The sequence below is a fragment of the Chlorocebus sabaeus genome, chromosome 8 (assembly GCF_047675955.1).
Source record: "Chlorocebus sabaeus isolate Y175 chromosome 8, mChlSab1.0.hap1, whole genome shotgun sequence".
In the NCBI taxonomy this organism is placed as follows: Eukaryota; Metazoa; Chordata; class Mammalia; order Primates; family Cercopithecidae; genus Chlorocebus; species Chlorocebus sabaeus.
The window spans coordinates 148,197,475-148,209,713 of record NC_132911.1 but is presented as its reverse complement, the minus strand read 5'-3'; the positions used below and the strand labels follow the sequence as shown (position 1 = coordinate 148,209,713).

The 12,239-nt window shown below is 57.3% G+C and overlaps 1 protein-coding gene across 3 annotated transcripts in view; it reads right to left on the bottom strand.

Annotated features, from left to right (window-relative positions):
- PPP1R16A (protein phosphatase 1 regulatory subunit 16A) overlaps positions 1 to 12,239 on the bottom strand; it is a 28,074-nt gene that overhangs the window by 4,604 nt on the left and 11,231 nt on the right. The window contains exons 2-4 of one of the 3 annotated variants that reach the window (XM_073018570.1): positions 7,972 to 8,136; positions 2,334 to 3,912; positions 824 to 1,805 (exon numbers count right to left, since the gene is read on the bottom strand). In XM_073018570.1, the coding sequence (XP_072874671.1) occupies positions 824 to 1,082 (259 nt within the window). In that variant the 5' untranslated portion in view covers positions 1,083 to 1,805; positions 2,334 to 3,912; positions 7,972 to 8,136. Of the gene's footprint in view, positions 1 to 823; positions 1,806 to 2,333; positions 3,913 to 7,971; positions 8,137 to 8,445; positions 8,581 to 12,239 lie in introns of those variants that run through there. The other 2 variants (XM_073018569.1, XM_008001961.3) reach the window with 2 other exon arrangements.

The window sequence follows — 12,239 nt, the reverse complement described above, 5'->3', positions numbered from 1 at the left end:
CCCCACGGCCCGCACCACGTGTCCGGCCACCCCGCCCCCACGGGCCCCGCACCACGTGTCCGGCCACCCCGCCCCCGCGGCCGCGGCCCCGAACCAGGTGTCCGGCCACCCCGCCCCCGCGGCCCCCGCACCAGGTGTCCGGCCACCCCGCCCCCACGCCCCGCACCAGGTGTCCGGCCACCCCGCCCCCACGGCCCGCACCAGGTGTCCGGCCACCCCGCCCCCACGCCCCGCACCACGTGTCCGGCCACCCCGCCCCCACGGCCCGCACCAGGTGTCCGGCCACCCCGCCCCCACGGCCCGCACCACGTGTCCGGCCACCCCGCCCCCGTGGCCCCGCACCAGGTGTCCGGCCACCCCGCCCCCACGCCCCGCACCACGTGTCCGGCCACCCCGCCCCCGCGGCCCCGCACCAGGTGTCCGGCCACCCCGCCCCCACGGCCCGCACCACGTGTCCGGCCACCCCGCCCCCAAGCCCCACACCAGGTGTCCGGCCACCCCGCCCCCACACCCCGAACCAGGTGTCCGAAGGCTCCTGGGGGTCCACCCATTGCCTCGGCTCACCTCACAGCAGGACCCTTTGCATGCAGCCCCCGCCTGAAGGAAGGCTGTCTCGCACGGGCTCACCTCACGGCTGCCCACTGCTTGGGGTTTGCCTGATAGGGGGACGCTGGGCCACCCAGCCTGAAGAGACCAGGCAAGATCCGGGGGCTGGAGCCCAGGAGCTGTGGACAGGCCCAGCCCCAGGCTTGGCACGAGACGGCCCCCAGGTGGCAGGGAGTGGCCGCTTGCTGGGAGCTGCTCTGGGCTCAGCCACACTCACCTTCTTCCAGGTCATTTCGGGCAGCGGCCTCCAGAAGGACAACACTGGGAGGGAAGAGGACCTGCTTCGGGGGCCCTCGGCCGGCTGCCTCCTTCCGGGGACGCTCCCCAGGACCTTTCTTGCCCTGGGCCTCCTTCTCAGCCTGGGCCCACATCTTCACCTGCTGGGCACGCCGCTTCTGGGCATGCTTCAGCCGCTCCTGCGTGCTCATCCTGCCCACCATGGGCATCTCTGCCAGCAGCTCCAGGTGCTCGGCCATGGTGGTGGCTGCTTGCCCACAGGGCTGCTCGGGGCACCAGAGTGGGGAGCTTGGGGGCCAGGCTGGGCCTGAGGGGTGGGGCAGCTGGCTGGACTGGCACCCTCGGGGGCATCCCCTTCCCAAAGCTCCGTGCCCTTGGCTGGGTCAGGAGGCCCCACACGATATCCAGGCCCAGGCAGCCCTGGGGGGCACGGGCCAGGGCAGGGAGGGCAGTGTGGAAGGGCACCCCGAACCTGCTCCCCAGGCCAGCCTCTAGCTGTCAACCAGCAGTGCCTCGCCTCCCTCTCGGGGTCAGGGTGCACAACCTATGGGAGGCAGCCCCGAGACCTGGCCGGCCTCAGTCCAGGGTCTGAAACTAATTACGCAGATAACAAGGTTCCAGCTTCCTGGCACCTTGCTGAGGGGGAAGGGAGGGCAGGGCCAATCAGCAATGAGAGCCCCTATGAGCCCCTGAGAGCCCTCTTTTCACTTTCTAGGCTCAGGAGCCTGGGTGGGGCCTGGGAGCAGCCATGGCCCAGCCCACCAACCCCTCCCAGCTGTGTGCATCAGTACTAATGAGGAGGAGCAGCCGCTGAGGCTGGGGCAGGGCAGGTGGTCAGAGTCCTGGAGTCCTGGCCCCAGGGCCCAGGGGTGAGGCTCTCTAGGCAGCCAGAGCACCAAGGGCACAGGCGGGCCAGCCACAGTGTCTTCAGGAGCACCTCCCCTTCCGGCAGCTGCTCACACCTGAGAAGTGGGGAACAAGGAAGCACACTGAGGCCGGCTTGAGGCAGGGTGGCCCCAGGGAGCCCCTGCCCTGGGCCTCAGGTGAGACCAGGCTTCCAGCCATCTCGGGTCCTGCCCTGTGTGAGGCCCACCCTCTGGTCCACAGAGAGCACTGCAGAGCAACAATCCTGGGGTTATGGGGAGCTACTCTGCCCCCATTCTGCCCCAGGTTCAGAGAGGGGAAGGGGAAACGCATGTCAGGCTCCTCCCACCCACCCTTTCCAGAAACGGCTGCCCACCCCAGCGAGGCATTCCCTGCTAGGCTGCTCCTCCAGGGCCGGGCGCTGCCCTCAGGCTGGGCAGGGTGAGGTCTCCTGGAACAGCCATGAGGGCTTTGCAGGCTACGGCCTTCTAAGGGCAGGCCCCGCCTCCTGCGCCTCCGCCTGTCCTGACTGACACCACAGCTTCTCACTGCCCAGTCTCTAGACCTCTTCTTTGCTGGGTTCCCACAATGCCTCTGCCATCCTGGGCTGCAATAAAAGCCCCCACCTGGTGCCTGGCTTGAGGCCTATGGGGACAGGCAGGCAGGCAGACAGCTTCGGCTGGAGCACAACCCTGGCGATGTACCCGCTATGGCCCTAGTCCTGCCCGACACACCAAGTGTGGTCGCTTGGCTGGCCACAGGCTGCACCTCAAAAGGCATAATGTGCTTGGCTGGGCGCGGTGGCTCACGCCTGTAATCCCAGTACTTTGGGAGGCTGAGGTGGGTGGATCACGAGGTCAGGAGATGGAGACCATCCTGGCTAACACGGTGAAACCCTGTCTACTAAAAATACAAAATATTAGCCGGGCATAGTGGCGGGCGCCTGTAGTCCCAGCTACTTGGGAGGCTAAGACAGGAGAATGGCGTGAACCCGGGAGGTGGAGCTTGCAGTGAGCCGAGATCGCGCCACTGCACTCCAGCCTGGGCGACGGAGCAAGACTCCGTCTCAATACATACATACATACATACATACATAAGGCACTCCATGCTCTGCAGAAGATGCCTGCCAGGAGTCCCATTCTCTACCCAGCCAGGCCTCATGGCCATCTACACACTGACCCAACTCTTCACTGCTGGACTTATGCCCAGAATAAGTCATAGAATGCCCCCTTCTTTCAGGAAGGGAACTGTCCTGGGCCAGGTCAAATTAAGCCAGTCAGGTCCTTCCTGTTCAGGGGCCCCCAATTTATCTGGGAGCCCCACTTTACAGGTTCAGCCTACTCTAGACATAGTTCCCCTCTGCAGGTATAGCCTCAGAGGCTTCCTGAGGACTTGGCCAATAAGGCCAGTAGCCCCAGCCTGGCTTTCTGTCTGCCAGGTAAAGAGCTTTTCCAGGCAGTAGCTCTCCCTCTGAGCAGCCTGCTCCCAAGCCTCGCCAGCTCTGCAGACTGCAGAGGCCAGGGCAAGCATACGCTGGCCAGACGCCCCGCCCCGGCTCCCAAGTCCTCCCCTTGCCCTCTAGAGACACAGCATGGGTACCAGAGAGGCAGGAGAGCCACTCCTGCAGGCATGCTGCCAGCTCCCCATCTGCGAGGACGGAGGCGGCACACCACACCTGGTATGGCAGAGCCCTCCCTCCCTGCCAGCCAGTCATAGCCCACACCCTCTTCCTGACAGGGCTGGCAAGATGAGATCCTCACCTCTCTGTCATTGGCATCTCTGGACCTGCCAGAGAACCCACCTGGGCAGTAGCCACTTACCCCCACCCCAACCCAAAGAGATCACAAGCCAAGAGCAAGGGAAGGAGAGCAAGGCAGGCTGCCCTTGCCCAGCCCCAGTCTCTCTCCAGCCACGGGAAGGAGAGATTAAGAAGATTTAGCCATCAGGGAACTGTGGCTCATGCCCACACTTTGGGAGCCAAGGTAGTAAGGTCACTTGAACCCAGGAGTTCAAGGCCAGCTTGGGCAACAGAGTAAGACCCCATCTCTACAAAATAATTTTAAAATTAGCTGGTGGCACACGCCTGTGGTCCCAGCTCCTCCGGAGGCTGAGGTGGGAGGATCCCTTGAGCCTGGGAGGTAGAGGCTGCAGTGAGCTGAGATCACACCACTGCACTCCAGCCTGGACTCCAGAGGGAGATCCTGTCTAAAAATAAAAAATAAAATAAAAAAAAAAAAAAGATTTAACAGACACCACCTACCGTCCCCAGCATTTTATAAAGAAAAGATAGGCGGGGCACGGTGGTGGCTCATACCTTAATCCCAGCACTTTGGGAGGCTTAAGCAGGCAGGTCTCTTGAGCCCAGGACTTCGAGACCAGCCTGGGCAACACAGTGAGACCCCGTCTCAATTTATATTACTAAAAAATAATTAAGAGAAAAAAATTAAAACAAATTTTTAAAAAGGAAGAAAAGATGTTCGGATGTCCGTGTCCTACAGAAGAGAAAGGCTGAGCACAGCAGCCGCACTCCCGACGGAACGCCTGTCTTGTTTCTCATTCCGAGGCTCATCCGTGAAAGTTCGTCAGAGAACAGCATCTGGACAGTGGAAACCGCCCCCCCCAACACCCCCGGCTGCAGAGGGAGGCCCACGGGTGGGGAGGCTCTACCTCCCCCACCCCACCAAGCACGGCTCACAGGGCACTCGGCCCCCACCCTGGCAGGCCCACCTTCCTAGCTGGAAGCTGCCCGATGTCTGCATGGGACTCTGGGCAGGTTCCCGTCCTGCTCGAGGGCCCAGCTGCCTCCTCTAAGAGAAAATGAGGTGAGCCCAGAGCCCCCCAAGAGTGGGTGCCAGGGGGTGTCCCTGTGCCCACTTCCCCCCAGGCTGAGCCCTAAGTGTCCCCCTCTGGCCTCCCTGCCCAGGAACCAGCCTCAGAAGGAAGGGGCTGGCTGAAGGCCCACGGCAGTGGGCTGAGGGCTCCAGGAGGAAAGGCGGCCTCCCACCCACCTGAGTCTTGGCTGCCCTAGCCGAACTTCACCAAGCTCTGTCTGCTCCTCCCAGCCACAAGATGGACCAGGAACAGCCCACCAGAGCCGAGAAGACTTGGTCCTTGGCTGAGCCATGAAGGCCTGGTGGCCGGCTGGTAGTCCTACCAAACGGACACACCCAGGCTGAGGGGCTGGGCAGGGCGGCTCCCTCTCCTCCACAAACCTTCCCCCAAACCTCCCTGGAATGTCAAACAGATTCCCGGGTCGGTTCATTCCAGTTCTAAACAGATAACCTGGTCGGTTCATTCCAGTTCTCAGTCAAAGCCCAGGCCAGCTACACTTGAGTGTGGGCCCAGGCGGGAGGAGCCCGTGGAGGATACGGGGCACTGTTCCGACCCTCACCCACCGTCCCCTCACAGCCTGCATACCTCTGGGCCATGTGGCTTCAGGAAGGCAGGCCCAGCAGGGCACGGAGGCCCAGCCCAAGCTCCCAGGAGGCCCCGTGAGAACAGCTCCAGGCCCAGGAGCCTCAGCACCCTCTCTACTGCCATCACCCCGTCTTCCACATGGGGAGACCAAGGCCACGCCTAAATCCAGAGCTGCCCTGGTCACTACTTCACCACAGCGCCCACCTCCCAGTGTCCATGGTGCAAGGAGAGCCCAGAGCCCGAGGGGCGGCGTCACTCTATTCACCAGAGATAGGGACAAGGGATAGGTGGAGGCCGCATGCCATTCGGAGAAAGAAAAGAGAGGAAAGGGGTAGGGGAAAGAGTCTCAGAGAAACGCTGAGGAGGGTGCAGAAAGAGGATGGGAACTTGCTTCCACAGGCGGGGCGGAGGGCTGGGGACCTGCTGTAGGCACCCACGTTCACAGGGATGCGTGAACAGTGCACCTCAGTAAGGTGCACCTCCAAACTTAAAATGTGCACCTAGGCACAGTGGCTTACGCCTGTAATCCCAGCACTTCGGGAGGCCGAGGCCGGTGGATCACCAGGTCAGGAGATCGAGACCATCCTGGCTAACACGGTAAAACCCCGTCTCTACTAAAAATACAAAAAATTAGCTGGGTGTGGTGGCGGGCACCTGTAGTCCCAGCTACTTGGGAGGCTCAGGCAGGAGAATCGCTTGAACCCAGGAGGCGGAGCTTGCAGTGAGCCAGAATTGCATCACTGTACTCCAGCCTGGGTGACAGAGAGAGACTCCGTCTCAAAAATTAAACAAAGTACGCCTTTTGACAGCCTGATTTCTAGGACCCCACCCTACTAAAACCCCCAGAGCAGGTCAGCTAGAGGGACTGACAGTGCTGGAGAGCCTGCCTGCCTTCTGGCCGCACATCACAGGGTGAAAGCCCACGTACCACGGTGCAGTGGGTGGCACCTGGACGGTCCCACAGGAGCCCCACCAGGGACGGGCCGGCCCAGTGCCCCCACACTGCCTGCCCTACGGCTGGTTCTGGGGGTTTATAGCCCAGTTATGCTTAGGCTTGGTGGAGTTGGTTCCTGTAACTTATAACTAAAAAACTTGGTTGTTTTGTTGTTGATTTTTTATGTTTTTTAAGAGACAGGGTCTCACTCTTGCCCAGGCTGGGGTGCAGTGGTACAATCACGGCTCACTGCAGCCTTGACCTCCCAAGGTCAAGCAGTCCTCCCACCTTGGCCTCCCAAGTAGCTGGGACCACAGGTGGGATCACCACACCCAGAAAATTTTTTCTTTTTTTTTTTTGAGATAGAGTCTCCCACTCTTGCCCAGGCTGGAGTGTAGTGGCGCGACCTCTGCTCACTGCAAGCTCCACCTCTGGGTTCCCGCCATTCTCCTGCCTCAGCCTCCCGAGTAGCTGGGACTACAGGCACCCGCCACCACGCCCAGCTAATTTTTTGTATTTTTAGTAGAGATGGGGTTTCACCGTGTCAGCCAGGATGGTCTCGATCTCCTGACCTGGTGATCCACCCGCCTCGGCCTCCCAAAGTGCTGAGATTACAGGTGTGAGCCACCGCACCCAGCCTACACCTGGCTAATTTTTAAATTTGTTTTGTAGAGACAGTGTTTTCCTGTGTTGCCCAGGCTTGTGTCTGGACTCCTGGACTTAAGCAATCCTTGCGCCTCGGCCTCCCAAAGTGCTGGGATTATAGGTATGAGCCACCACATCCGACCAGATTTGATTTTATTTGTAGCAGTATCTACGAGATACAGAGCAAAAAATGGGAAACTACCTAGATGCCTATTATTCTGGGAAAAATAACTGTGTAGCCGTTCTGTAGAATAACGTCTATACATACACATCTGTTAACAAGAGGAGGTGGGTCTCAATGTCCTTGGGAGAATGGCTATGGTATCTTGCCAGTGGGTACAGAGGCTGCCAGAGCCTGGCTAAAAGTGTTACATACACACAGACTGGTTTGTTTGATTCTGTTTTGTTTGTTTCTGAGGCAGGGTCTTGCTCTGTCCCCAGGCTGGAGTGCAGTGCTGCAATCACAGCTCACTGCAGCCTCAACTTCCTGGGCTCCAGCGATCCTCCCACCTCAGCCTCCCCAGTAGCTGGGACTACAGGTGCACAGCACCACACCCGGCTTATTTGTTGTTGTCTTTTTTGTGTATGGAGTTGGGGTCTCCCTGTGTTGCCCAGACTGGTCTCAAACTCCTGGGCTGATGCGATCCTCCTGCCTCAGCCTCCCAAAGTGTTGTGATCACAGACATGCATCACCATGCCTGGCCAGATGTCTTTGTATGGGCAGAGAGGCTGTCTGGGGGTCAGTGGCTGCAGTGCTGGACTCTCAGAAGGACTGCTGACCTTCTGAAGGTGCAGGCTCTGGAGACATGCCTCACCCCAGCTGTAACCAACCCCAGTGCTGGGTGTCCTGCCAGAGAGATGTTCACCGTTCATCGGGAAGGCTGGATGGGAGGCTTCTCCAGCCAGACTGCTGGTCTCTCCCCAACCCTTGGCTGGGCAGACAGCAGCTCACCATTTTTTGTTTTTTGTTTTTTTGAGACAGGGTCTTGCTCTGTCACCCAGGCTGGAGTGCAGTGGTGCGATCTCGGCTCACAGCAACCTCCGCCTCCCAGGTTCAAGCAATTTTCCTGCCTAAGTCTCCCAATTAGCTGAGATTACAGGCGCCTGCCACCACACGGGCTAATTTTTGTATTTTTAGTAGATACAGCGTTTTGCCATGTTGGCCAGGCTGGTCTGGAACTCCTGAGCTCAGGTGATCTGCCCGCCTTGGCCTCCCAAAGTGCTGGGATTACAGGCGCGAGCCATCACACGCAGCCCCAGCAGCTTACCTTTGAGGACTCCTGATGGCACCTTCCCAACCCCTGCCACCAACCCACAGCAGCGTCCACACGTGGCTTCTGTGTCCCGGCCAGTCTCTTCCACTAGACGACAGGCTTGCTGAGAGCACAATCTGCAGGCCCCTCTTCTACGACTCCTCACCCATGTGCCAGCACCTGGAAGAGGGGCCTTCATCAGCCGTTGTGAAGGACCGAGGGAGCCAGGCAGAAGTTGGCAAGGCAGGCACAGCTCAGTGCGGCCAAGGAGTGGACAAGCTCAGGCCAAGGCTCCCTATGACCCATAGCCCGTGGCCCGCGTGGTCCACTCTGAAAAGAAGCCAAATGTCCAGAGACCTCCCAAAATGTGACAAGGACAGCACCAGCCATAAAGCAGGTTGGTGGCTGCTGGAGAGGTTCCATTTGCACTTGTCTGCCTGTGCCCTGGGGAGGGACAGCGGGGGCAGGCCCTGCCTTTAAGCAGCCTACCTCTGGGGACTGGAGTCGAGCTGCAGGATGCGCACCAGCACGTCACACCACGTCTACTGCGGTCAGCACAGAAGGCATGGGGTGTCCAGGGCAGACGAAGAGGCTCTGGAGGGGCCTCTGCAGCTGCATGAAGCTCTGGGAGGGAGGCCCCAGCAGTAAGTTTCCTACACACAGGGCACGCCCGGGGCCTGCAGACTGCTCCAAGGAAGCAGCAGTTTAGGGGAAGTGGTGGCTGGATGAGTGAGTGGTGATGGGGGCAGGAGGGAGGGTCTGAGTGTCCTCCAGGGCCCAATGTGCAGCTCACCCCCTCCCAGTCCAACCCTTAGAAGTTCATCCCAAAGCATCTGCATCGGCATGAAATACTGCAACCTCTGGCTCCTGGGTTCAAATGATTCTCCTGCCTCAGCCTCCTGAGTAGCTTCGATTATAGGTGTGTGGCACAACACCCAGCTAATATTTGTATTTTTAGTAGAGAGAGGGTTTCTCCATGTTGGCAAGGTTGGTCTTGAACTCCTGACCTCAAGTGATCTGCCTGCCTCAGCCTCCCGAAGTGCTGGAATTACAGGGGTGAGCTGCCGCGCCGGCCAGGAGGTGGCTTCTGATCCAGGCTTTCTCCAGCCTCCATCCTGAAACCCTGCCCTGGGGCTCTGTCCCCAGTGACACCGTGTCTTCCCTACTGAGGGCCCTCCTTCCCCAACCCCTGTGCTCCTGGCAGAGGCCTGGAGTCCCCTCCCCTCCTCTCCCTGAGCGTTTCATGCTCCTGGCTGAGGCCTGGAGTCCCCTCCCCTCCTCTCCCTGAGCATTCCAGCTGGAACACACATCATCAGGCACCAAGCACCCAGCACCGGCCCTCACTGTGGCTTCACCCCCACCCATCACTGCCCGAATTCCTGGTGGTCTAATGTTCTCCTGGAGAAACTTCCGCAGACTGCCTGTCCCCTCCAAGCCTTGACCTCTTCTCTACACCAGTGTCCTCATCTGACCAACTGTGCTCCATCACCACCAGTAACTGCAGCCCACGCCTGTCACCTCCATTCAATACCCCACTCTCTGCCCATCGCCTCCTCTCTGCCCGGCTCACTCCTGCAAGCCCTGACTCCAACACTCCAGTGTCTCCCTCACTGCCATGCCCTCACCTTGCCCCACACCCTCCTGCTCCCACAGCCCCAGTGACTGAACATAGCAGAGCCACTCCCTCAAGGGCTCTGACGCTTGCAGAAATCTGCTTCCCTTGCCTTTTCTCTCCTGCCCTCCCAGACAAAGCATATTCCCTGGAAAGACAGAGGCTGACAGGGGAGGATGTCCACTCCTACTTCGAACTGAAAAATAGAATAGCACCCAAAAGCCTCAATGCCTCAGAATAAGCCCAACAAAAGATGTACACAGAAAACCACAACCATATCTTTATGGGAAGATACGGGAGGAGACATCACATTATATGTCACAAGACCCAGAACCGAAAAGATGTCATTTCTTCCCAAATTCATACAAAATTTGACGTAGTCCCAATCAAAACCCCAACAGTGTGAAACTCACAAGCTAATTCTCCACTTATATGAAACACAAAAGGCCAAGAACGGTAGGGATAAGCCTGAAAGAGAACAAATTTGAAGTACTTACACTGTTAGATGTCAAGACTTATTGTATAGTTTGGTAAGTAAGACCTAAGTTATTGGCTTACGCATAGAGACATAAACCAATGGAAGACAGTCGAGTCCAGAAAATTGCCAGATGAGGCAGGTCACACCTGCAGTCCCAGCACTTGGGGAGGCCGAGGCAGAAGGATCACTTGAGCCCAGGGGTTCAAGGCCAGCCTAGGCAAAATAGGGAGACCCCCATCTTTACAAAAAATTAAAAATTAGCCAGGCACGGTGGTGCGCCCCTGCAGTTTCAGCTACTTGGGAGGCTGAGGTGGGAAGATTACTTGAGCCTGGGAGGCGGAGGTTGCAATGAGCTGAAATCAACACTGCACTCCAGCCTGGGTAACAGAGCAAGACTCTGTCTCAAAAAAAAGACCAAAGGCCGGGCGCGGTGGCTCAAGCCTGTAATCCCAGCACTTTGGGAGGCCGAGACAGGTGGATCACGAGGTCAGGAGATCGAGACCATCCTGGCTAAAGCGGTGAGACCCCCGTCTCTACTAAAAAAATACAAAAAAAACCTAGCCGGGCGAGGTGGCGGGCGCCTGTAGTCCCAGCTACTCGGGAGGCTGAGGCAGGAGAATGGCATAAACCCGGGAGGCGGAGCTTACAGTGAGCCGAGATCCTGCCACTGCACTCCAGCCTGGGCGACAGAGCGAAACTTCGTCTCAAAAAAAAAAAAAAAAAAAAAAAAAAGACCAAAAACAAAACAGAAATAACCCTACACATGTGTAGACATGCAATTTACGACACTGCTGGGAGTGAAAAAGTCTTCAGTAAATGGTGCTGGGGCCAGGCACAGTGACTCATGCCTGTAATCCCAGCACTTTGGGAGGCTGAGGGGGAAGGATTGCTTGAGATCAGGAATTCGAGACCATCATGCTGAAACTCCGTCTCTACTAGAAATACAAAAAATTAGCCAGTTGTGGTGCCACACACCTGTAGCCCCAGCTACTCCGAAGGCTGAGGTGGGAGAATCGCTTGAACCTGGGAGATGGCGGTTGCAGTGAGCCGAGATCGCGCCACTGCACTCCAGACTGGGTAACAGAAAATAATCCAAAAAAAAAAAAGATTCTTGACCCCCACCCTGGGTGAAATGCAAACCAAATGTAAACGTGAAATAATAGCAATTCTACAGAGTGGTGACACCAAAAGCAAAAGCAGAGTCTATAAAATGAAAAACTGAAAAACTGGACCTTGACAAGATTAAAAACTTGCCTTGTTATAAAAATCCTGCGAAGAGGGTGAAAAGACAGCTACTGAGTGAGTAAATATCCACAGACCACACAGAGAACGAAGGACTTCTGCCACGAACACACGAGTCTCAAAAAATCAGCAGTCAAAATGAAACCATCCAATTAGAAAAGGAGCAGAGGACGTGAAGACACACTTCACTGAAGAGGATCCACAGACGGCAAATGCATCCATGACAAGATGCTCAACATCACCCGCCGTTCAGAAAATGCAAATTAGAGCCACAGCGAGATACGGCTGCCCACAAATCCAAATGGCAAGGATGTGAGGAAAAAGGAGTCTCACAGGGAGCTGATGAAAGCCTGTGGCATGAAACAGCCACCACTCTGGAGAGCAGTGTGCGAGTTTCTTAAACCAGAACAGCTCAACATGCAACTCCCACACCAACCAGCAGCTGTGCTCACGGGCCTTTATCCCAGAGAAATGAAAATTTAAGTCGGGCGCGGTGGCCCACGCCTGTAATCCCAGCACTTTCGGAGGCTGGGGCAGGTGGGATCACAGGAGGTCAGGAGTTCAAGACCAGCCTGGCCAACATGCCAAAACCCAATCTGTACTAAAAATACAAAAATTAGCCGGGTGTGGTGGCGCGAGGTCACACCACTGCACTCCAACCTGGTGACAGAGTGAGGCTCTGCCTCATTAAAAAAAAAAAAAAAAAAATTAAGTCACTCAAAAAACTACATAAAAGTTCATGGTAACTTTATTCACAATAGCAAAAAACTGGAGGAAAAAACCAAATGTCTTGTAACAGGTGAATGGTTACAAGAATTTAACCCACATGGTTAAAAACATGGTGGTCCGTCCATACTATGGGAGGTTCCTCCAGTCAAAGAAACACACTCGCAGTGCACACAACTGGATGGACCTCAGGACATCATGCCGACCTCCACGCCCACACCCTAT